The 25,550-nt window shown below is 33.4% G+C and overlaps 5 protein-coding genes across 5 annotated transcripts; 2 read left to right on the forward strand and 3 right to left on the reverse strand.

Annotated features, from left to right (window-relative positions):
* Nucleotides 1-1,276: 1,276 nt before the first annotated feature.
* On the forward strand, nucleotides 1,277-4,020 carry LOTGIDRAFT_153320 (hypothetical protein; the record flags this gene model as incomplete). Its single annotated transcript, XM_009057222.1, has 5 exons — nucleotides 1,277-1,423; nucleotides 1,889-2,010; nucleotides 2,622-2,887; nucleotides 3,040-3,074; nucleotides 3,715-4,020. 5 exons carry the CDS (start codon nucleotides 1,277-1,279, stop codon nucleotides 4,018-4,020), a joined length of 876 nt encoding a protein of 291 aa, XP_009055470.1.
* A 480-nt stretch (nucleotides 4,021-4,500) lies between these two features.
* Nucleotides 4,501-7,083, reverse strand: LOTGIDRAFT_153321 (hypothetical protein; the record flags this gene model as incomplete). Its single annotated transcript, XM_009057223.1, has 3 exons — nucleotides 4,501-4,745; nucleotides 5,137-5,695; nucleotides 6,025-7,083. The coding sequence occupies 3 exons, from the start codon at nucleotides 7,081-7,083 to the stop codon at nucleotides 4,501-4,503; spliced, it is 1,863 nt and encodes a 620-aa protein (XP_009055471.1).
* A 2,456-nt stretch (nucleotides 7,084-9,539) lies between these two features.
* On the reverse strand, nucleotides 9,540-10,072 carry LOTGIDRAFT_104895 (hypothetical protein; the record flags this gene model as incomplete). The annotated part of the gene is made up of 2 exons (XM_009057224.1): nucleotides 9,540-9,698; nucleotides 9,902-10,072. Coding segments are annotated over 2 exons (330 nt in total), but the record flags the coding sequence as incomplete, so codon positions are not given.
* Nucleotides 10,073-11,118: 1,046 nt separating this feature from the next.
* On the forward strand, nucleotides 11,119-14,023 carry LOTGIDRAFT_209389 (hypothetical protein). Its single transcript, XM_009057225.1, has 5 exons — nucleotides 11,119-11,271; nucleotides 11,722-11,833; nucleotides 12,370-12,505; nucleotides 12,843-13,056; nucleotides 13,284-14,023. The coding sequence occupies exons 1-5, from the start codon at nucleotides 11,243-11,245 to the stop codon at nucleotides 13,402-13,404; spliced, it is 612 nt and encodes a 203-aa protein (XP_009055473.1). The 5' UTR covers nucleotides 11,119-11,242; the 3' UTR covers nucleotides 13,405-14,023.
* A 2,186-nt stretch (nucleotides 14,024-16,209) lies between these two features.
* On the reverse strand, nucleotides 16,210-20,657 carry LOTGIDRAFT_104847 (hypothetical protein; the record flags this gene model as incomplete). The annotated part of the gene is made up of 7 exons (XM_009057226.1): nucleotides 16,210-18,178; nucleotides 18,603-18,672; nucleotides 18,745-18,846; nucleotides 19,096-19,168; nucleotides 19,792-19,997; nucleotides 20,093-20,209; nucleotides 20,528-20,657. Coding segments are annotated over 7 exons (2,667 nt in total), but the record flags the coding sequence as incomplete, so codon positions are not given.
* Nucleotides 20,658-25,550: the final 4,893 nt, after the last annotated feature.

The raw sequence follows: 25,550 nt of genomic DNA on the forward strand, positions 1-25,550 counted from the left end.
TATAAGTAGGTTCGTGGAAAAACCTGAGAGTACAAGTGCTGGAGTTCTATCCTTATTTTCAAAAATCATATAAATCACCAGTGGCATAAAACAATATCCATGAGGAGTTATCGATTTGGATAACCTATTTATCTGAATCATTTTATTTAAAGAAAACCTGAAAGTTGAAAATTAAATCATAAATCGTGGCATAAAAATCGTATTCACTCATAGCCATAGGATATTCTCTATTTATCTATATTTATCGACGCGAGAGAGTCAGGAAAGAGTTGTGAATCGCTTTTTTTTTTTTTGCTCTATATTTTTGAAACATTCGCTTTTAATATTTCTTCGACGTCAATGAGACTAACCTGTCAGACGACTGTTACTTTTTTTTCCAGGAGGCGAATAAAACGCATGCGTTAAACGGTGTGCACACTCATTTTGAACCCTCTACCTTTAATAGATTTACAAATATTACGAATATATTAATTCATAGATAACAAAGGGCCTTTTTTTTTTTATAGATATGACCTTTTTGGTGTTGGGTTTTGCCTTTTTCTTGGAAAGTAAATTTCAAGAAAAAAATCAGTTATCGCCTAATAGTTATATGACAACACCAATTCCATTCTAGACAAAGAAAAAAAGATTTCATAAATGGAATCCGCTGCACCAAGCATGTTCACAAAGAATCTGTAGTGGTTTCACCTTCTCATCATTGCATCTTCACCTCGAGGTATCTCTGCCCAATCCTTATGTCCACAGATATGTCCTACTCGCTAGATACTACAATACCATACATCCCTGCGGCTACAACAAGTAAAGTCTAGACTAAGTTTGGAATTTGGAAATTAGTCAAGGGCAATAATTCATAATAGCTTGTGTGAATTTTATACATTTCGAACTGGTCCGATTCATTATTCTGACATGGGGCATCATGACATTCTCAACATTGAAGTGTACAGTTTCGATTATGACGTTACAATACCGTATGCGTCATTTCTAACGTTAGACGTGTAGCGTTAGTTATTTCATCTTAAACCAATCGGAAGTGTTACAGCACCGTTAATCTGGTAAGTAAACTCGATTCTTTCACTCCAATTGAAAGTTTCGTCTGTGTTTTAATCGGCAAACACAGAATGAACAGTTTTGAAACGTCCAAGGCCAAGAAAGAAATAGACTACTCCAAAAAAAAAAATCATGGAGCTGCTTTTTGAGCGAAATACATCGAAATTATATCAAAATTATTAAAACTATAGCTCTTTGATTAGTGTATTGTTTTTTAGATACGGTCAACATGGAACAACTTCGAGAGAATTTGTTGAAGAATGAGTGGGTAAGAGATTCGGGTATTCCATCTTTAACCCATGGTGAACTGGCTCTTACTTCAACGAGCTACTTAGACAAATGGCTTGCTGATTTTGAGAGCAAAACGTTGAACCCAGTAAGTGGATTTGAAGAAAATAAAGATGGCAATACTGATTACATTGCAAAAATATCGGCGATGATGCCCATAGAAAAACAGATTCCTCAACTAGAAAAAGGTTAATATTTCAAATATTCCGAGAACTGTTAAAATGGGATGCCTTTCCTCAACGAGTGAAATTATGATCTCACCCCAATGCTTCAAACGTTAATGAATCCAAAAAATCTAATAGCCTAGACATTTAGGCAGACAAATTAATTGCTTTGCACCAAACAAAACCATAGTCTGTCGTTTTGCATTGAAGCCAACGATTCAATTAATGCAATGAAAAAAACAGATCAAATTTCGAAAATTTGTATTTTTAGCCAACAACGTAAACTAAGGAGTAGTATACCATAAAATTATGTTCCGTAATTAAAGGTGGGTAATGAATTATCCAATAAATTCTTCAGCAAACCATTATTGCTTATGACGTCATAATAGCGTTACATGACAATGCTTACATTATTCGATACTTTGTTGGAAAAACAAGACGTATTAGAGTCATTTTTATTAAATTCTGCTAAATTTTCACTCATGAAACGTTTAAACTCAACCAAAATTCGGTAAGTATTTTAGTTTTGAGATGATCTTTATCAATGTTAAACAGATCAACAAATAATCTGCATTGTCTAATCTTATTCTATAGTTAATAATTTGCTATGTTGTTTTAGTAATGGTTGAACAAAAATTGTTAGAGAAAACTTACTGAAACATGGATGGTTTGCTGTTCCTTTATAGAGGTGTGATACAAGTGTAATTCCTTTCAACCAGAAGAAAGTGGAAGGCTTTGGAATGAATTGGAATTTCAGTGAAAGTTATCAAGTTATCAAGAAGTCAACGGCGACATTGAAAAACTATTGAATATGCTGGCTTCAAAGAAAGTACTAACAAGGGTTGGCAAATATCTGGGTAAATTTTGATTCCAATTCTCTCCATCTGAGCCTTATTTGGGTTTACACATGCGGGTTAGCTCATAAGCTGACAATAGTGGGCAACTATGGGTTAGTTAACCTCGATTCCGGCAATCAAACTCATAAGTTGACAATATTGGTTCATTCTCAAGCGAGTGTTAGCATATATCGTGAAGTAAAGCTACTCAGTGGATTAAGTTTCTAACCAAAGGCTAAATGATCATGTTTCGGATAAGCTGTTACAGTACAATAATGTATTTTAGGATCAGTAGAGATAAGGAGACTTTGCTGAAATTAGGCTGGTTCGAAACGAGTGATGAACCTACAACATTTGATAGAGACTTAACCTCAGTTTCTAAATTTGACAAGATGACAAACCTTGATAGATGGTTTAAAAACTATGAAGATCGAAGAAACCAAAACATTCAAGTCAAAGAACCTGCTACTTCTGCTATAAATAAGGATGTCGAGAAACTTTTGGATATGCTTTCTTCAAAGAAAATTTCTCTTCCAGCTAAAACAAGTCAAGGTAAAGAACCAGCATTAGACTCTTGATGTTGGGCAATTGTCCGCTTCCCGAAATAATTGCCTACAATACCTACGCTATACGTCTGCAGCAGTACATGCCCACAGTCGACCTTCATACTATATACTTACACCGTTAATCTTATCCGTTTTCAGTTATAGTCGACAAGTGGCAGTTGAAGAAGAGTCTGGTATGCCATGAATACTGATGCCATGCTGTCAGAAAGAAAAGCTGTGCACACTTCTACCGAAGAACCAAGATTACTCCATGATCGCCGCAGTACATCAGAAAATATCAAATCAAATGTTGAGACAACAAAAAGGTCGAAAGAAACACCAGTTTGGCAGCACCTTTGATAATGAAGTTACTGAATCTCATGGTGGGTCCTATAACATATTTTTCTTTACTTTTTCTTCTTTTTTTGAATCCACAGAAATGTTGAATCTTCGACCATTATCGTGATAACCATATTAGTATTTGGACAGGACAGTTGAGGAAGTGCTACAGGATAGTTAATTGGTTCTCGTTTGGATCAACTTTTAGAAAGTATCCTCAAAAACTGAGGTTATATGTTTTTCCTTTCTTGTTCTTGTACTATAAATGATTGGAAAAACAAATTTGAATATAAATAGTTAAAGCGTGCTTTCGTCATAACATTATTTATATACGTACATCCCATTTATTAAATAAGCTCTCCTTTTAATCGACTCTTTCCGATACTGGTGTTGTTGAGCTGTTGTAAAAAGAATCTTTGTGATGTTTAAATTTCAAACGCTATTGTAAAAAAAAAAGAATTTTATTAACATTTCTTAATCATAATTTCATTAAAGAAGAGCAGACATCACGAAGTAGCCATTAACAGGCTTGGACAGGGCTGGTCAGTAACTAAGAAAAGCCGTAATCAGATCACAGTGGTCAAAGTTGCCGAATCCAAGAATCTCAAGAATGGTGCTTCAACATCATGTAAGCTAGTGATAAAAGATACCAGCAGGAAAACTGATAGACTTGCTAAATGTGATACAAGACAGGGCAGAAGAGACAAATTTGAGGCTCAAAATAAAAGCAACATCACTTCGCCTTACCAATCCACATCATTAGAACAGAAAGCTCCTGTATCTGGTAAGGCAGTTTATTAGTTATTGAGTCAACTTTCTGTTTTCATTGTTGTTATAACGCTGAGTAGTAAGATTAATGTCTTGTTATAAGGAGAAAATGTTTAATTATTGATAATTGATATTGTTAATGGATTCTATCATTTATTTTAGGTGATTTTCGTGAGAGGACTTTGTTTCTAAAATTCATTCGAAGATCTCGAAAATTAATGGGAAGAATTTTTATGTGTGGAAGAAAGGAAGAATAAATGCATCCAAATACAGATTTTATTCATGCATTAAGTGCTATATCAAATTTTACATATTGCATATATTATTTATTAAAGATAGTTGTTTACAAAAACTGTTTTATATGCAAAAACTTTAGGTCCGAAGTTTTGAGTAGTAAGAAATAACGTCATCGTCAACGTCATCGTCAACCTCTACGTCCGTAGAAAACGTTTTAGATTAGCGAGTAAACTCGTACTTTACTAAGCAAGATTACTGCTCAGAGTTTATAATTTACTACATATTCCAGCTAGACATACGTCGACTGTTATTTCTATAACTCTGCTCTTGTTCTTTGGTGTCTTTCTCATAAACTCTGACATAACGAGTAGAGTCACCATCCTGTATCTCGGGTTGCTCAGTCGGTACACTGTTAAAGATGCTATTTGTCATCTGAGATAGAGTATCTTCTAATATTGGTAACTCTTTATCTTGAACGACTTTCGGTTCATCTGGTGGGGATTCGTGAACAGCAACTCGGTCTGAGAAAAAAAAATAGATAATGAGCTATTCATCAAAAGCATTTATAACAACTAATAATGTCCATTTGTCACTTTGTCCAAGGCCTTATATGGTTAATGCTGTAACTTTTCAACGAAGACTCTATTATTTTACCCGATATGCCAATCAAGAGAGAAAGCAGTATTGTGATCTGAGATTTACAAAAATGAATTAAAAAGACTTTACTTGTCCTGCTAACAGATAGCTTTCGCATAATTATATGGTACAAATAAGGTGGAACGTATTTAAAGTTGCTGGGGGGAGGGTGGGGGGTAGTGGTAGGTGGCATTATTGTGTGGTTATGGGCTTGTTAAGATGAAAAAGATACGTAAAGATCATGCACATTTTATATTGATTTATGAAGAAACATACCTCTTAGCTCAATTACACTATTATAGAATTTGTGTAATTTCAATCTTTGACGTAGAATCGCATCATGTTCTTGTTTTAACAATTTCTGTCTATTGTGTAGGTGTTTATTAGAAGGGGGTAAGAAATCTTCACGTTTTCCAGGAAATGCTTTCAATAAACCACTTTTAGTTCGTTCATATTTCACAAAAGATTCCCTGTTTAAATTTTCCAAATCCTTTTTAGCTCGTGCCTTTTTACGTTTCTTCAAAATCATAGCGAGGCTCTCTCTTTCGGCCTTGTGCTTCCGGTTTGCTTCGTTACACATTTCGTCCTTTTCAGACTCTGGTTCGTTTAAATAACACACAGAAACTGTACTTTCTGGTTTAGCGGGATGGTCTGAGCAATTGTCTGTGGACATTACTTCCGGTGCCTTTACAATTCCAGTACGTCTGGTCTTATGTGGAGTAACAGGGTTATTTGGTGGAAATGATAAAGGTTGGCTAATAGTTGAATTGTCGTGGATTTTAGGTAGATTTAGTGATTCGTTTGATGAACATGATTTGTTTTCTTCCGGTGACTTCTGAAGAAATAAACGAAAATATTAACATATTGAAACATCAACATGTTTCTCGTGTGAATTTTGCAAGGACGGTGGTATTAGCCATAGTATAACACATGGATCCTCGGTAGCCTAAAGAGCCCCGTCTGGAGGTGGGTTTTCGGTTGGAATTCCAAATACCTGTTGCACAGACAATGGTAAACGGGTACCACTATGGTGTCACTATACTATCGTATCGGAATTGGACTCGAAGCCCCAGATTAGCGAGCGTCTGATTGCTGAGCCAATTGGGTTTATGAAAATTGCAGATTAGTGCTTTTAACCTGGTGAAGACTCAAATCTAATTTTACCTTTTTAGTTTGATTGTTTCCGTCCAAATCTGTTTCAAGAATATCCTTTGTTAATGGTTGTTTGGATTTATCTTTTCGAACTTGTACAACCTTTGCCTTAACGCGGGATTTGAATTGTATTCCACTCACTTCCGGTTTGACATCTACCTCGTCATTTACACCTTCTTTGGCCGTGTCTCCGTTTCTAAACGTTTCAAACGCTCCTGAACGAACAGTTGTAGAAACGATTTTGGCTGGTAAAATATCTGACTCGGTTTTTGATTTGGTGTATATCATGGTAGCATCAATCAAATTGCTGCCAGGATCATTTTTTACTGGATTTGAACCTTTTGTCTCTTCTGGATCTTCAATCTTTGTAACAGACTTCTCGCTATAACGATTTATAGGCTGTTCTTCGTGGCCATCAGCATCAGGAATCATTTCCAATTGTGATCGTTTAGCTAATTCGTTGTACACAGTTCGAGGCATTACAGTCGAAGTATTCCCTTCCGAATGATTATCAATAACCTTCCTTTGTTGAGGAATTTGTTTCTTAGATTTCAAGTCTACAAATGATAAACGCGCTTGTTTTTTCTTTTGTGCATTCTCTCTAAACTTAAACACAACATAACGACACATGTCCTTTATTCTCTCCCATCGCATCTTACCCTGAAATTCTAATTCACGTCTTTTATGAACTTGTCTCTGAATTCGGCGTTTGTCCTTCTGTACTTTGCACATAAATTGGTACACGAGCGACTGTTCTTGTCTTAAACCAGCCAGAGCATATTGGTGATCTCTAAAACTTAAGTTGATATCGCGCCAACAACGATCTTTCTCCATTTTATTTCTGGATCGTGTTTTATCTGCGAGCTCAGTATGTTCCAAGCGCTTCAGTTCCGGTAGGTCGTCGCCATTCATCATAGTATAAGGTTTGTATAAAAATCTTTTATTCATTGCAACTTCTATTTTAGGAGGCTTCCGATAGTCCTTTTCTTTTGATTTATTTCGAATTGTTGGAAATTTTGGAACGGTCGAGGTGGTCATTTCAAGACTTCTTGGGTTTTGATGCATCGTCATCTTGATTGTGTTCTTAAACTTATAAATATCTCAATAATTTACTTACAGCCATTATTCAAAACACATTTTGAAACAATGCCAGAACACAATTCTCCAGAATTAATTTTAAAATATTATTTCCGCTATCAAAGTACTGTAATGAATTATATTCATTTACCATAACCAGCATAAATTGTATCACTTCACTTATTTTGTTTCGATCGATCTTTTCTATATCTATTTATACACATTAACTATATAAGCTAATCAAGTTTATTTCACTTAAGGTTTTATAATATCTCAAACACGCCAACTTAAAAATGTGGTATATACTCTATATTATATTATAAACTAATTAGTATTTTGTTAGTTGTTAATAACTCTCACTGACCCACATATTAACTTATTTTAAGGCTTTGAAATATTAGGCGCTGAGTTCATCAAGGTCAATAACACTTCTAGAATAACTTATGATATGGTTAAAATATCTCCAATACGTGTCTTTTCAGTTAACCATCACTTTCTAAACGTTCTCTGTTGTACGTGTATCATAAGAATTATTTCCATAGTCCATGGGCACTTGAAAGCTATAATCGCAAGACGGTACTCAGTATTTAATTATGCATTCCTACGAATTAACTGTATTAAATCAGAAGCACACGAAAATGTTGTTATCGACTGACTGACCCATATCAAACATTATTTTAATGGCAAAACACTAGGTCAATTTTCGAAATAAAACATTTTACGACCTTTACGGAAAAAAGGAAATAAAGTATTTTACCCCCTACGTGAGTGAAGCTAATGTGCGAACACGGTAATGTTATTGTGTTTCACCTATATACAATAATTGATCAATAGTAGGTTATTGTCAATGCATTAGTCTGAATGAAAAGTGACAAATTGTGATCAAGCTTTATTCTATTATAAATATATATTTATATTCATTGTATGATCCGGTTTCTCTCCATAAAAAATAAAGAAAAGTCACCTCCCAGTCTGATAAGAGGGTCAAAAAGTAGTTATGAAAAATGACTCGCATTGTATCATTTCGATTTCCTATTTGTAGTCTGTGGTTCCTACGCTTCCAGAAAAACCGATAGAACATCACATTCATAGAAACCAGTGAAATGTCTGATTCTGCAACCAGAAAACCTCTTTTGATTTGCTGTGATTTGATACAGGTTTTCTCTATACAAATCAAGAAGTCAGAAAATGAGCAGTTGCGCTGTATAAACACAGGAGAAAACTTTTCTCGCTATTCAATCAAATCCTCAGGTTAATTAATGGTGGCTCTTAGAATAACTCCGTACACACAAAATATGCGTTATCAATTTCTCATCCATGATGAAAACTAGCTGCAAAAGCGCGGTTATCATTATTAAGTGAAAGGCATGGGGAAAGCATCTTCACAGTGTCAAGCTATTACCAACTTCGTCCTTATACTTAGTTTCCTTATTCTTGTATATCATGAAAGTTTATAAATAAAGCGATTTGATTGGATTTACGCTAGCGAGTCCAGCCAATCAAAAATCTCAACAAAAAGTCAAACAAATCGCTACATTCGCTATTTCAGTACCAAGTTCGTAACAGCTTGATTAAAATTGTACAGATGATGTAAAGGTGACATGCGCTGTTGGATTCAGTAACCGAATCGCCCTGGACAGATATAAAGGGGTTGTATCTACCTGGAAGTCTCATCCCTGATTGTTTTTAGTAGGACTATTTTGATTTTTATACTTGTAATTATCAAAATAATGACACATTGTAACTTTTGATTATTTCTCGAAATTTATGGATGCACACTCATAACGTAATATCAACATAGTATATCCTTTCAGAGTCATACCAATGAATTTATAAACAGAACTTATTATATAACTCTATGGCCATGCCCGTGTGAATATGATAATCGTATCATATCAAGGATTAAATCTGTCATACTCATTAAGTCTTAATGGAAACGTTTCATGCCAAACCTCAAAGTATTCAAAACACAAAACGTTATCTTTATTTTTTTTTTTATTCAAGTCAAACTGTCACAAGACAATTACATCATCTACAACATTTAACATTCATACGTAAGCATTGAAATAATGGAAATTGAAACTCTTCTTTCAAGTTTAACACTTTACAGGGATACTGTCGCCTAAATAGTTGCTTTACCAACTGATAGTTTGGTGTTTGGAATGAAGAATAAGATATCTGAAAAGCAATATGGATAAATTAATGGAGTTTTATCAGCTGAAAAGCCAATCATCCAGAATACACTATCCCAAATCTTCATTCCACATACATAAAAAATAATCAAAACACAGTACACCATTTTCCATTTACACCTTTATTGTTGGAGAAGAAAAAGGCTGTATAAGGATACCTTAAACACAACCAGTCTAAAGTCATTCGGGGATTGTTGAAAAATATTGTCTGAAATGCAGTAAATTGTTTAAATGAACACCGCTGTATAGTTATGATTTTTATTTTTTGTCTTCGGTAGATCCACTGGATGTATTGTCTCTTTCTATTTCAATATTCACTGTTTTATCTTTAGGGTTTTCTTCTGGTTTTACTTTAGCTCTGATTACCAAAACACCTTCCTCGGTAATTGATGACGTCATTGTTTCGGCATCTACATTCTGAAAATTAAAAACGTGATCATTCAAATTAAATTGAAAAAACTTCAGATCTAATATTCATTCAGAGTAAATTCTTGTGGTCCTACAATACAGTCTGCTAGACGGCAAGTAAACTTTTAACAATGAAAGACTTTATACTTCCGAAAATATGTTTTGAGAGCCGAATAGCCAATAGACTTTAATCAATTGAATCTCCAACCTACCTCTGGAACAGTAAATTCTCTGCTAAATTCCCTGGATACATAACCGTGTTCATCTTGTTTACTCTCATGTTTACCAGAAATAGTGAGTCTATTGTTAGACAGTTTCACGTGGATATTTTCAGATTCAAAATGATGGACATCAACATTCACTTCAAATTCTTTCTTATTTAGCCACACCTATAAAATGAACATGTTGATTTGATATATTAAAATATACTAACAGCAGTGACGTTGCTACGGGGGGTCAGGGGCCATACCAAAGAAAAATGGCTTGTCCGGGTTCCGTCCTCATCTACCTTTATTTTAGATATACAAATATTTACAAAACCCATACATATGGTATATCTAATGAGGCTTTATTTAATAAACAGTTTACTCACCCTTGCTGAACCAGATCTAGGCAATCCCATTAGACTCGTCCATGGAAAAATACTTCTCTCCATTTCGTTCACAAATTTTCCAATATCTCTGTCGAAATTTCTGAAAGGACTTCTCGAGTGCCACTGACTCCATGGTGAAAGATCGCTTCGGCATCTTTTGGTAATCTGCCTTGGGCTGCGACACTTATTCATAATAGGTCTGGCATCGATCTTCATACCACGCATTGAGTTAATAAACCCAAGTTCCATGTTACAATTTCTGGGTACAATAGCTCGAAACATCTTGTTCTTTGTAGCCTGTGTGGATGAAATCCCCGCAAAATTTGATACAAACTTTACGCGTCTTTGGTGTATCTCTAGGTTGTAACTTTTCTGCTGAAACTTTCTGATGAAATTTTCTCTTTTTATACTCCTATGAAAGAATTGCGCAGTCGCATTTATTGAAAATAGAAAACTAGATCTTTCGAAAGATTTCCCGAATTTTCTTTACTTTTCTGCATCAGTCTGGATAATGATTATTTTAAAAGGACTGGATGATCAGGATTATTTATGTGATTGTCAATGAGAATGAGACCAAATAATAAAGACTATAACTATAAAAATGTTAAGCAAGGCATGTTTATAATTCGAGGGGGGCTTTAGTGTTTTTCACTTAGCCGCGTTTACTAGAATATAAATTCCGACTCAAAGTTTCATTCAGTTTCTCGATTTTTTATTATTTTGGTTCAATAATTAAAATATTAACTTAATAGTCCTTTTTATCTGAAAAATAGCTTGAAAATAGGAGTTTAGAAATCTAGCCACCTCCTTAAAAAGTAACTGGTCCACCAAAACTCCCGCGGAACATACCTTATGTTTCTGGTGTAGTCATTAATGATTAAAAACTAGAATCTCAGTAAATCCTGATGAATTAAAAATAGATAAATATTAATAAGCTACGTACTTGTCAGTTATCATTGGCATGGAACAAAATAATAATGCTCAGGTGTCGTAAGTTGAAGCAGAATTTTGATAATTCTAATAGTAAATTACCGGTACATAAATAAGAGAAACAGATGAAAAATTAATTATCTGTCCATTATTGGCATTCACAATTACGCAGGATTGTTGTGGTGTCCCCCTAGGGCAACAGTGCCCATCAGGGTTAGTGGCATGTTATGTTCGTGAACTCACCTCTCACTCTCACTCCACACACAGACACCTAGCTGATATTGTTTATTTGGTATGATGTTGTTATGTTATGGTTTCCATCTTACAAGTACCTCCTCTACTCTAGTGACTAATGGTTTCCTAGATCATTTACAATTCAATTATTACAACACTTGTGCAAAAAATGAGCTTTTGGGTGCTTTTACATATTTCTCTTGTATGAACTAAACTTTTTTTAAGATGAAATGAGGCCAATTAAAGCATTCAATTTGAACTTGTTATCTATTTCAGTAAACCAGAGGTGAATCTAAACAAGAAACGTGAAGACTATTTAGAATGGCCTGATTATTTTATGGCTGTAGCTTTTCTTTCTGCTCAAAGAAGTAAAGATCCTAGAACACAGGTAACTGAACAGAATAATTCTCTACATATAGTTTTGTGGATGAATATCCATGCCAACATGCAGTGATATATTTCAAGCTTATAGCCTATTAAAGATGGCTTTTCACATTTGTGAGATTAGACTCAGGAAAACTATTTGATTATTTAAGTGCTTATGATGTATTTTTCTCATTCATTAGAAAACCTCTACCTTCAATTATTTGATTTAAGTATTAGCTGTCCAATAATGAATAAATGAAAATAAGGAAAACCAACTTTAAATCATGGCCCTATGTTTTGGCCACCCCATAAGGAAGAAAACAGTAATACAACTGATTTTCAAAAAGTTATTGTCTCTCCCTAATTCATTAGCAGTCAAGTATGAAAAACACACTCAGATGCATTTAAAAATGCATTAGACATTGCATAGTTTTTGGTAATCTAATTGTCATAGCTCATTCAAATTCTGTGATACATGTATATCTTTCTTAATTCCACTGAAGTGCATGTACACCTGTAAATTGCTTTGGTCTAATTTGAGTATTTTCTCTTTGTTAGGTAGGAGCATGTATTGTCAATAGTGAAAAGAAAATAGTTGGCATTGGTTATAATGGTATGCCAAATGGATGTCATGATGATGAAATGCCATGGGGAAGGGTATCAGATGATATTTTAGATTCAAAAAAACTATTTGGTAAATATTTGAAACTTTATTTTCCTTTTATCTTGTTTTTATTGGCCTCATGACTAGACAAAGCTTGCCCAGACAGCAGAATCAACCCACCCTTTTTCCATTTCCATTTGTCATGTGATCTCATCTGATCTTTTCCTGTAGTACAAAGTGCCTCATTTACTTGTTTGGACCCTTCTTCCATAACAGCTTCTCTTGTGAAATGTGTTTGAGTCTTTGACAGTTAGAAATTAAGAACAACCTCGTTGCACACTTCATGGCATTAGGCACCATTCATTTCATTTCATCCCAATAAGATTGAAAAGATGGAAAATCTTTATTAAACTTGGATGTTTTTCAGTGTGCCATGCAGAATTAAATGCAGTATTAAACAAGAATTCAGCTGATGTTAAAAACTGTACAATATATGTAGCATTATTTCCATGTAATGAATGTGCCAAAATAGTCATACAGTCTGGAATTAAGGAAGTGATTTATTATTCCGATAAGTACAAGGATGTGGCAGAATTTAAAGCATCTAAAATTATGTTTGATAAAGCTGGAATTATTTACAGGTGGGTCATTAATTTCAAAATCTGTTATATGAAAAATTTGAAAAATTCTCATGATGACTTCGATTTGGTCAAAGGAAAGCAAAATGAAAGCCAAACCATTGGTATATAATATAATATGAAGTTTTGTAATATAAACATTTGTTGAAATTGTCTGATATGTGGGTACATGTTTCTGTGCCTGGCATACTATCTAAATGTTCAAATATATATTTTGTATTCTATTTCAGACAATACAAGCCATCCTGTGATAAAATAGTCATAGATTTTACCAAGATAGATAGTTATAGATCAGTCGATGCTAGTACTGTTGATGACCTAAAGGACCCCACTGATACTCCTACATCCTGAATTACATTGTATATAAATGACAGCAATTTTATTAATCATTACAACTAATCATTAAATGAATTGGAGTTGTATTAATCATATAAAATATCTTACCTGAATAATACGCTGTAAATTGTACTCGATTGGTATTAATGGTATTGGATGGTATCAATGGTATTTGAATGGCATTAATCATACTTGAATAGTATCAATGATATTTGAATGGTATTAATGGAACTTGAATGGTATTAATCATACTTGAATGGTATTAGTCATACTCAATGGTTTTATTCATACTAAAAGGGTATCAACGGTACTTGAATTGTAATATTGTATTAATCATACTTGGATGGTTTTTTATACGCCCACATGGAAATGTGGACGTATATTGCTGTCCACATTTCTTGTATGCACGATAGAGGCTACAGCTTTAATCTGATCTTGATGAAACTTGGTATGCATGTATATATTGAAGAGATCTCGGTCAAGTTCGAAAAAGGTAATAATCGGATGAACGGTTTCAGAATTATTGCCCTTCACTTAGTAAAAACATGTTAAATTTTGCTTGTTTGCACAATGAAGGATGCAATTTTTATCCGATTTTGATGAAACTTAGTATACATGTATATATTGTTGAGATCTCGGTGAAGTTCGAAATCGGTAATAATCGAACGGTAATTGCCCATGACTTATTAAAAACTTGTTGAATTTGGCTTGTCAGCATGAAGGGCAAAATTTTTATCTGATCTTGATGAGACTTAGTATGCTTGCAGATATTGATAAGACATCAGTCAAGTTCGAAATTGTTAATAACCTGATGAATGATTTCAGGGTTATTGTCCTTGATTTAGTAAAAACACGTCAAATTTGGCTTGTAGGCACAATATAAACTATAATTTTTATCTGATTTTGATTAAACTTGCTATGTATATATTGAATTTGGTCATAATCAGATGAATGGTTTATTGGCCTTTACTTAGTAAAAACGCTTCAAATTTGGCTTGTAGTCATGATACAGGGTGCAGTTTTTATCTGATCTCTATGAAACTTGGTATGCATGTATAACTTCATGAGATCGTTTCAAAAATGGTAATAATTGGATGAATGGTTTTTGAGTTATTGCCCTTGAATTAATATAATGCGTCTAATTTTGCTTGTAGGCCTGATAGAGACTACATTTTTTATCCGATCTTGATGAAACTAGGTATGAGACCTTAGTAAAGCTCGAAATTAGTAACAATCGGATGGTTGATTGGTTTCACATATAAAACCACCATTTCTGACAGCTGATAATGGGTGTATGTTACCTTGCCTGGAAAGCTATCTTATTCGTACTTGAAGGGTATCAACGGTACTTGGAAGGTATTAATCGTACAGAATTTGAATGATATTATTGAACAAGTAATTCCTCAATTTAATTGTTAAAAATGATTTATAAAAATGAAAATCTGTGTTTTTTACTCAAAAGTTTGATAATGTTTCTAGTTGTTTAGATCCAGGGCTCATTTTGTTGAGTAGAACTTTTTGTAATATTGTATTTCGTCCCGGGATCAATTAACAAGGCATTTTCAGATGAAATAGTATTTATTAGCTATGTTACAGATTAAGCCTTCCTTAGCCTTTCTTTCTCTCCAACCCATCTGTTCTACTCTCTGTCATCCAGATCAGGAATGGTCACTTGTATCAATGTATGCTCTGGACGACAGAGACTAGAACGTGGTAACACACCACACTTAAGAGAAGGTTGGTACTAACTGATTAAAGGGAGCTAACTACATTATCCTACTCAAAGCTTTATATTAGTATCTAAACTACATGACATTTTAATGTGACAAGATTCTATGTTCACTCTCCAACTGAATTGCCAAACATATATACCATATGAATATAATAAAATATACATGTATATATAAGTGGTTCCCACTAAAACAACCCAGTTGCTGAATTGCATTAAGCGTTCAGAAAAGTCCATATGCTTTTCTCAAATTATGGCTGTCGTAAGTAAATAAGTGATAAAAATACAATCCCAAATAATCAATTCACATGATTTTATTATATATGATACATTTTCAGCACAATCAAAGCATATTAACATTGATCACAATCAAAACAAAAATGGACTCCCTTTTATAAGATATCAAATGAATAATTGTATAAAATGAAAATACCATAGGCTTACACTTCCTTTTGATGAAATTGAAAATTAAATGCGAACATGATTTATTACATTTACACACAAAATAGCACATTTGATGCAATATACATTTGGTATGAATTGAAATAAACACTGTCTCAAATTGATAAATAAAACTCTATGAATTCACGTAAAACTACAAGCTTCATATTTAATGATATAAACAGATTAAATTTCAGTTCATGTAACATACACACACACATATATAATGAAATCTTATTTTGGTTCATACACTATATATTGTGCATCATGGTCTTTTCCTGTCAAATCTAGGGCCATGATAAAATTGTACAAATCTAAAACACATGTCATCAGAAACGTGCTCTAGTCAGATTCGTACTGTAGACCATTCTCACTATACTAGCTGTCCTTGATGGCAGTTGTGCGTCAAATACCTAAATAACTTTTAAGGCCTATAGATTTTTGCTTAAATAACCACAACCTTTTCACTGTCTTGTCAATATATTTGTAAACTGATCTAAATCTTACTGAAAACAACACAAATTATCAGATAACACAAACTACCTTGCTTAAATTCTTCAAAAAATATTGGCCCTGGTACCAAGCTGAGAGAACATAATATTCAAACAGAACATCATTTAAAAAGATGAATTGGTTACTGATTACCAGTTTTATCTAAAGCCCTGGTAAGGTTGCCAGTTTTGACGAACACCTTGTACATAATTCTGTGGCAAACCATTAGCGACAGATGTAGCCAGATTAGGGGTTCCTGGATTGGTGACAACGAGTGATACAGGTACAGCTTGAGGAGCCTGGGGCTGGGGACTTAATGATTGAGGTGGTTGAGGAGTTCCTGTAAGAATGGTACCAGCTGGTATTAACTGTGGAGGTTGTGATGAAGTGATCTGGGCATGAGCCAGTGTGGATCCTAAATGACTCAGTTCTATGGTTGTATGTTGAAGTTGTTGTAGCTGGGCAGGTTGGACATGGACCATTGCTGGACCTTGTACACCTTGGGCTATCCGAGCAGCTAGAGCATGATAGTCACCACCTGTAGCAGGTCTGTATTCCTGAAGTGTCTGGGTCAACTCACTCATAGCTTGAGTCAATAGATCAGCAGCTTGTAAATCATGGACTTGAGGAACTTGTGTGACAGTAACTTCTTGATAAGCTTCTAATTGCTGTTGATTTGGATCAACAAGCTGTACAGTTGTGGTGGTTATTTGATCTTCTTTACAACCAGACTTTCGTCTGTCATTAGATGGAGGAACTAAATCTGGATGTTTCTTTCGTTGATGTTGCATTAATTTAGCTTTACTAGCATACTGTTTATGGCAGAAGACACACTGTTGAGGAAGAGTTGTGATGCTTCCGACAGTTTGAGAATATGTTGGATTTGGTACTCCAGATATGTCTAAAGTAAGAGATTTCTTACGACTGCTAGCTGGCAGATCCAGCCCAGGGTGATTTTTGATGATATGGGACTTTCTTTTGGAGCTGGATTTGTAGACTTTATCACAATACTGACAGTAATAATCTTTCTGAGTTTTTAGGATTGGTAAATTAAGTTCAGGTACCAAGTCAGGAGTGATATCTGGATGTCTCTTAGCTAGATGATTGACAAGCATACCACGTCGTTTGAAACCAAGTAGACATGTATGACACTTGTAGATGAACCTTTGGTAATCTGTAGGAAGTACTTTAGGTACAAATTTCTTTAAATTCTTGTCCCTTTCATCTGATGATGTGATTTTAGTTTCCTTTTGTTCAATGTGCATCCTTTTTATGTGTTCTTTAAGTTTATCCTTCCTTTTAAATTGACGTCCACAGTTTTCACACATAAACTCTCGATGAGTAGAATGTTTCAACATGTGAAGCTTTAGCTTATCAGGTCTGGCAAATACTTTATCACAATGCAAACAAGGATATTCATTTTCTGAATGCAAGTGCCTCATATGTTTACGAATTTGATTGAAATCTGGGAATTGTTTTTGACACACCTGACATGTGTAGATACCGTTGACAGCATGTGTAGCACAGTGTTCTTTTAAACCATGTGTTTGATCAAAGCCTTCATGACACATGGGGCAAGAATAATACTTCTTATCACTATGTATCTTCATATGACATGCCATGGCTGAATTGTTCATTAAGCGCTTATGACAGACATTACATTCTAATGGTTTGGATTCTTCTGATCCATGACAGAGCATGTGCTTGTTGAGACGCTCTTGTGTACCAAAAGCCTTCCAACAGCTAGTGCATTTATGTGGTCGCAATGCATTCAAGGATTTCTTTTTGGTAGTACCATGTTGAGTTGCATGAGCAATCAAATCATTCTTATCATCAAATTTAGCATGGCACATTGGACAGGCTAGGATTGTATTCAAGGCCACTACTCCATTATCTGAAGATGGTTCACCATTTTCAGAGGTAATACTGGCAGCAACACTTGATAACTTCTGGATCTCCTCCAGGCCCACATCTTCAGCTGCATGAGTTAATGTATGAAGATTGAGTAGACTAGAGTTATCAAAAGTTAGATCACAGTGCATGCACACCCATTCATTCCCTCCAGTTTCTTTGCCTTTCCTTTTATACATAGATTGTATTGTTCTTCTAATCTTCTCAGAATCTGGTCTTTTCTGGTATTTCTTTAAGGTCCTGGAAATAGAGAATAACGTAGAAGGTGCACAATAAAATTTAGAGATAATCATATTCAATACAGTTTGAATCAAGGTGAACGATTTTCCTGAATGGACTGTTTAGTGTTTACTTATCAGTCTATACTCTGGTATCTAAACAAGATATACTTTATCCCCATCTTTTCAGACGATACGCTATAGCTCAGCTAACCATTTGGAATAATGGTGGTCAAAGGATTTATTCTAAGATTGTGTGATTGGTCTAATTACTCCAGCCAATGCAGCAATAATATTGAGAATTGTTTGTCTAAGGACAAGATGATGGAAATGTTCCCTTATTGTCTTAATCTAATCCCTTGTAAAATAATGATTTTGTTACTTACTTATTAAGATAAATACTGGTAGACTTTTTCTTCCACTGATAGCCTGAAGATTCTCCCCCTTCCCCATTCTTCATCTGTTTTCCTTTATTTCTAAACCATCTAGCTGCTAAACTCTTCTTACGTAATCCTTTAACTTCAGCTGATTCTATAAAATCTTCATCTTCATGTTTAGGTGAACCAGCTTCTTCATGTACAACCAAGTGGCGCTGTAATGCTGGGGCTGAGCGAAATTTCTTATTACATTCATAACAAGGAAATTTATACTCTTGTTCATCCATAGCTGAAACAGAATTCAGGGTACAGATAATTCAAGTTTCCTGTATTTCAGAAAAAATAAATTAAAACCAAACAATAACAACGAGGAATCTTGGGACATTTCAAAAACATTAGATTTTGAGAAGGCCTTTATGATCTATATGGAACAAAAAAAGCTTCCTTATTTTGAATTGTAGAATTCTGTACAGTGATTTTTAAGCTAACAGTAAATATTTTGACAACCTTCCTTTTACATCAAATTGTTTCTACATACCTTCCTTATCTCTCTCTGTAATCTCATGTATTGGTATGCCTATTCTAGCACCATAATGAGCTGAGTACCAAACCTAATAAATAACATTATGTGAATTTAAGAGTTTCAAAATTTATTCGAGAAATAAAGTGATGAGGCAGCTGTTACAGTTTTACCATAATTGGTATTTATTTTCTTTGATACTATGTCTTAGAATGAACATAAAATTAAATTCTCAAGAATGGTCAATATGAGTATATATTCATCAGTGAACTTTCCTGGTGTCATAAAGTTACTACAGAATCCCTGTAAGATCTGGAAAATTAGAAAAATCATTAAACTAAGTAATTATTGAAAAATGCTTAATCTTAATATTAAGTGTTTTTCAATAATTAATTGCAGTCTTATGGAGAATTACTAAGAATTTTTAATTTATGGGATTATATTAGGATCCTGTTATGTTATTTATGACACCAGGTATATCTACTGATGAATATTTGCTCTTATTGGCGGAGTTTAAAATTCTAAAATTTTATGTTCACTTTAAGATGTAGTATTCCTTTAAGGTGAAAAAAATCAGAACAAATTATTCAATTAATGAGTTGTTCTTTTCTCATTGCATCTTTTCTTCACATAAGTATTGATGGCAATGATAAGTCTTTGGTAAATCTTAACTGTTTTGGTCTCCACAAAACTTCAAATTTGAACTTAATTAACCTTAAGTTCTTGTCTTGCTTCTATATTTTTCATGACAGTAAAATAGATATCTTGTCCATATTGATAGGCAACAACGTTCTGTTCAGCAAAGTTTCTAGCTGGTCTAACAAACATCATCCAATTACATTTATTTTCATCTGATGTTTCAAAATATCCTAATGTACCATCATTCTTCTCTAACTGAAAATATAAAAAAAAATTCATTACTTTTATTGAATGACTCATCAAAATCATAAAGTTTCGTCATCTAATTTTTTGCAATATTAGCACATCAGATACCTGACTAATTAGTAATTGAAACATACCATAAGAAGAAATCTTGTATTGGTCAAATCATCTTGAGAGCTCACCATATCAGCTACAAATGGTCCAAATTGAGTCATCTTGCTTACAGGCTTCTTGGCAAATACACCTATTTCTGAAAGCCAACAATTATAGACATTATATTTATTGGTAGGTTTTTGTGTTTTAAACTAAACATTAAATGGTAAATAAAACAGATTTGTTTGTCACAAATGTCAATTTTGTTTAACACATGGTCTACTAAGTCTCATGTCTTCATGTGTCTGTTTTTGTGGTGTGAGAGTTGTCTTTAAAAAGCAGCCACATGAAGGTATGAGGCTCTAAAATATTTCATTATTAAAAAGTTTTGATACACAATGAAAAGCTGTATGTTCATCTATAGGCATACACATGATGAATTTCAGTTCTGAAGACTTACCTGGACCAACCTCACTATTAAATCTATAAATCTGTAACATCTGTGGTAGACTAGACCAGGCTCTTGATAATACAATTTTATCTGATACTACTATAGCTCGATGTACTGGACATTGTGGACTATAACTAGTCATACATTCTTCACACCCTATAATAGATCAAACCAATTATTATATCACCACAGCTCACAGACACAAGGGTATCAAACCAGTAGGTATCAACAACCTTAGATAGAATGTTTAACTTACATAATTCATCAGTATTGTATGGTCTAGGTACATATACACGTTTTCTCCAAGCTTGAGATGAAGTAGACTGTTCTTCATCTAATAAAGCTATTCTAGTTGACTTGCGTACATTCACATTGTTCGGCATCTGTTATTAAAAATAAAATATCATAATTAAAGTATCGATAATACTGAACCAGTAGTATAAGGTTTTATAAGAGATACTCTCTTATAGAAGCACTGACCTAGGTCACAAGTAGGAACTTTGGATTTCAGCATTGGAATACATTAATTTGATAGAGTAGTGTTGAACAATAGAAAGAACAAATATCTCATTCCACAAGAAATCTGATTAAAATTCATTCATAGAAAGTAATTAAACTAAAAACTAAAAGATTTGATGTGTATATAGATCGAATAGCAACAATATCTTTCAAATATCCTCTAAATTGGAGCAACAATTATCTATAGTCATATAACTTATTGCAATTACCCTGATGCCACTTGATTGTGGATCATTTTCTTTATTACCATCTTCATCAAAATCATCATCATCTTCAGAATCATAGGATGGATCTAAAGCTGAATCACTTCCTGTTACCATATTACCACTGACATGTGAAGGACCAGCTACAGAATAAAATAAGAATGAGCTGCGGAAATTTTTTTTTCAAAGGAATGAGGTTACAAGAGTCAGAAAAATTCCAGGGTACATATTTGTTGAATTATTTTTCAGATTTTAATTTGCACAAAATATTTCTTTTATTTCTATATATAGTTATCTTATCATCAGTTAGAGTGTAGAAATATGAATTCCGTACCAATTTCATCAGGAATAGCTGAACTATCCACAGTTCTCTCCATGGCTGAGTCTAGATTAGCCTCTGATGTGGTAGACATAGATATATCATGTGTAGAAGACAACTGACTATCTAAGGTTGAATCCATGACAGCCATTTGATTAGAGGTACCTAGACCAGTACTGGACATTGTTGAATGTATACCTCCTTGTCCTAAATCTGATGATGCTACTAAATAGGATCTTGGAACTAAAAGATAACAACAGAGTATGGGAAAATAAATAGATGGTATTTGGTTAAAAACTATCAATATTATCTTTTGTAACAAAACCTGAGATTTGTTTTAAGTAAATTGAAACCCAATGGATATGATGTTTGTTGTAACTTGTAAGTATATTGGAACTTAATGAATAAGATGTTTGTTAAACCTAATGAATAAGATGTTTGTTAAACCTAATGAATAAGATGTTTGTTAAACCTAATGGATATGATGTTTGTTGTAACTTGTAAGTATATTGGAACCTAATGAATAAGATGTTTGTTAAACCTAATGGATATGATGTTTGTTGTAACTTGTAAGTATATTGGAACCTAATGAATAAGATGTTTGTTAAACCTAATGAATAAGATGTTTGTTAAACCTAATGGATATGTAGTTTGTTGTAACTTGTAAGTATATTGGAACCTAATGAATAAGATGTTTGTTAAACCTAATGGATATGATGTTTGTTGTAACTTGTAAGTATATTGGAACCTAATGGATAAGATGTTTGTTCAACCTAATGGATATGATGTTTGTTGTAAATATACTACAACCTTGTAGATATGATGTTTGTTGTAAATATATTGAAACCTAGTAGATTATGAAATTTGTTGTAAAGATATCGAAACCTAGCAGGCCTAGATATGAGATTTGTTGTAAATATATTAAAACATAATAGAAATGATGTTTTATTGTAAACATATTGAAATCTAGTAGATATGATGTTTCTTGTAACTTGTAGGTATATTGGAACCCAATGGATAAGATGTTTGTTAACCCTAATGGATATGATGTTTTTTGTAAATATATTGCAACCAAGTAGATATGATGTTTGCTGTAAATATATTGAAACCTTGCAGATATGAAATTTGTTGTAAATATATTGAAACCTAGTAGATATGATGTTTGTTGTAAGTATATTGCAACCTTGTAGATATGATGTTTGTTGTATGTAAGTATATTGAAACCTTGTAGATGTGATGTTTGTTGTAAATATATTGCAACCTAGTAGCTATGATGTTTGTTGTAAATATATTGAAACCTTGTAGATATGATGTTTGTTGTAAGTATATTGCAACCTTGTAGATATGATGTTTGTTGTAAGTATATTGCAACCTAGTAGATATGATGTTTGTTGTAAATATATTGAAACCTATAGTTTCTTGTAAATATATTGAAACTTTGTAGATATGATGTTTGTTATAACTATAGTAAAACCTTGTAGATATGATGTTTGTTGTAAATACATTGAAACCTAGTTAATATGATGTTTGTTGTTAATATATTGAAACCCAACAGATATAAAGTTTGTTGTAAATATATAAAACCTAATAGAAATGATGTTTGTTATAAATATATTTAAACTTAGTAAATACACTTGTTATGAATATATTGATGTTGCATGTAAATTCGATATAAAACAAAGTTAAATTACCTGGGGTAGAGTGTAAAGGATTAAAATCTTGTAAATCTTCTTGGGTTGTGTCAGGTTCACCATTAAAAGCTTCTAACTCATGTCGCTGAAGAATACAAATAAATTTATTACAATTATGATGCTCTCTTCTAATTAAACTGATTATATTTCATTTCATCAACAAAACAAAAATGTTATCTAGAAATTGAGAGATATTTACCTTTCTGGCTATCATATTGACATGATTCTGTACAACAGAACTGATTGATGATACAGCATGTTCTGAATCTAAATCTCTATTTGGATCATGATCTAAAGTTGACATCATTGGTGTACCATCAGTTGTACTGACTTCATCGCCATGATTAGTAGCACCAGCATATTGTGGCATTGAAGTGACTTGTACAGTGACATAATGTGTACCATCTACACTGTTTGTGGTTTGCTGAAATGTAAGAAAGAACCTGAGTATTGAGATATTTCATTCATTATCATTTAATCATTAAACTCTAAAATCGGATCCCAGATTTACAAGTGCTGGTAACATAAATATAATAGGCCCACAGCTACCTACCACTGGCTGAAGAGTTATAGAACTTGGTCCTGCTTCATTGCCTTCAGCTCGTAAACTCAATGTAGACTGACTAACAGAACAATCAGCAGGGGACACAACTCTCTGCACTGCCACAAGTCTGTTGCCAGGGTCTAATATCATCTGGTACCCCTAAAATGAGAGAATTTGTATTACGTTTTTTTATTTACTTAAATATCTTTAAATACTTCTTTAATACACAGATTTAGTCGATTCTTCAATTTTTTGTAACAAAACAAATATATATAATGGTATTTATTTACATGTTTGGAAAAATGAAATGAAGAGCTCGCTAATGCATGCATTATTACTCGAGGAAGAATTTCAAAAAATGACAATCTTACTGCTGGTAGAGTACTGCTATCAACTGCAGAAGGTTGCATTAACTGTCCACTATCAGCTTGGACACCAGAATATGAAGATATTCCTTCACTACCAGATGGTAATTCACGATACTCCTGTACTGGTGATACTCGACCATAGGTTGAGTGAACTGCTTGGTATAAATCTGACTGAGAACCTCCCATGTTGTAAGCACCAGTAAAATAGCTGGAAGGTCTGAGATCATGGTATTGTTGTTCATATTGTGATGGAGCTATAGCTTGTATTACACCATCATTATATCCATTCTCTTGGATATCTTGACTTGTAGTGGCTGCTACAAATTGACTCTGATCTGGTTGGTTCCAAACATTATTATCATCTCCAACATTTTGATCATCCATTTTGGTTTAGTTTCTAGGGGTACTGAGACCCTGAAATAAATAAATTATGGTTTTTCAATTGTAAATTGATAATGAATTGAGGGTATGTTTCAATGTTTATTAAAATCTACATATATCTATGACAAAAATCTTTCTACCTTCTATTTCTATTATTCAAGCCCAACCCAAAGTTCCCAAACAGTTCTATATTTTCAATTCAGTTTTATCACTCTACCTTTGAGTCCTTTGATGAATTTGAAAGTTCTCTCACAGATACTAACAGAAAGCCATACGATACCACATAATTGTATCCAGTTATGTACCATTCAATTACTAAATACTATAACAAGTTTCCCAGAGACTGAGCTGAATTCATAAATACATTGTAAGTTTGAGCCTGGTGTGTAAGCATAGCCTAATGTTAGGCTACTTAATATCCTATCTAATTTTAAAATTTGACAAGGGTTAAAGTTGTGTTTAAATGTATTTTCATGTTAATATAAAATAAATTAAAATCAAATAAGGAAATCATATATGGTTGTCATGTATATATATGATTATGCATGGACTTAACTGGTTAATGCATTTACTAATTGGCACTAATGATGATAATAAAATATAGTGTAAGTTTCTTTGACCAATTTCCAATATAAGAAAGTTTAACCATGCAAACTTTATGGAGGTGAAACATATGCAATGATAAATGCATTGAGTGTAAGTATGTCTATATTATATTGCACTGTCAACCTAGCTACATTTACAACAGTTAGTATGGGACCGGAAGCAGACTATATAATATATCTGTTCGCAGCCTTTTTCACTGTTAATATAATGTTATAATTTCTGAGCCTAGCTTAGTCTACCTTTTCAGTAAATAAATAAGGCTAAATTAATCAAGAAACAAGGATAACCCTTGAATCAACAATCGCTTCGTCGAATCAAGTCTACTTTTTCAAAGGGACATGGGAAGTGTGATTTTACTAGCTTGCTCATTCATTGAGCTGTTACTTTAAGATATCCTCTTATCAATTAACAGTGTT

Source organism: Lottia gigantea (assembly GCF_000327385.1).
Source record: "Lottia gigantea unplaced genomic scaffold LOTGIsca_3, whole genome shotgun sequence".
NCBI classification, from domain to species: Eukaryota; Metazoa; Mollusca; class Gastropoda; family Lottiidae; genus Lottia; species Lottia gigantea.

Excerpts from the sequence above, each read along its gene's own strand:
- LOTGIDRAFT_209389 (XM_009057225.1), top strand. The coding sequence starts at position 11,243 with ATGGAACAAAATAATAATGCTCAGGTGTC. Across the intron at positions 11,272-11,721 it reads AATAATAATGCTCAGGTGTC|TAAACCAGAGGTGAATCTAA; the intron begins GTAAGTTGAAGC and ends TATCTATTTCAG. Across the intron at positions 11,834-12,369 it reads GTAAAGATCCTAGAACACAG|GTAGGAGCATGTATTGTCAA; the intron begins GTAACTGAACAG and ends TCTCTTTGTTAG.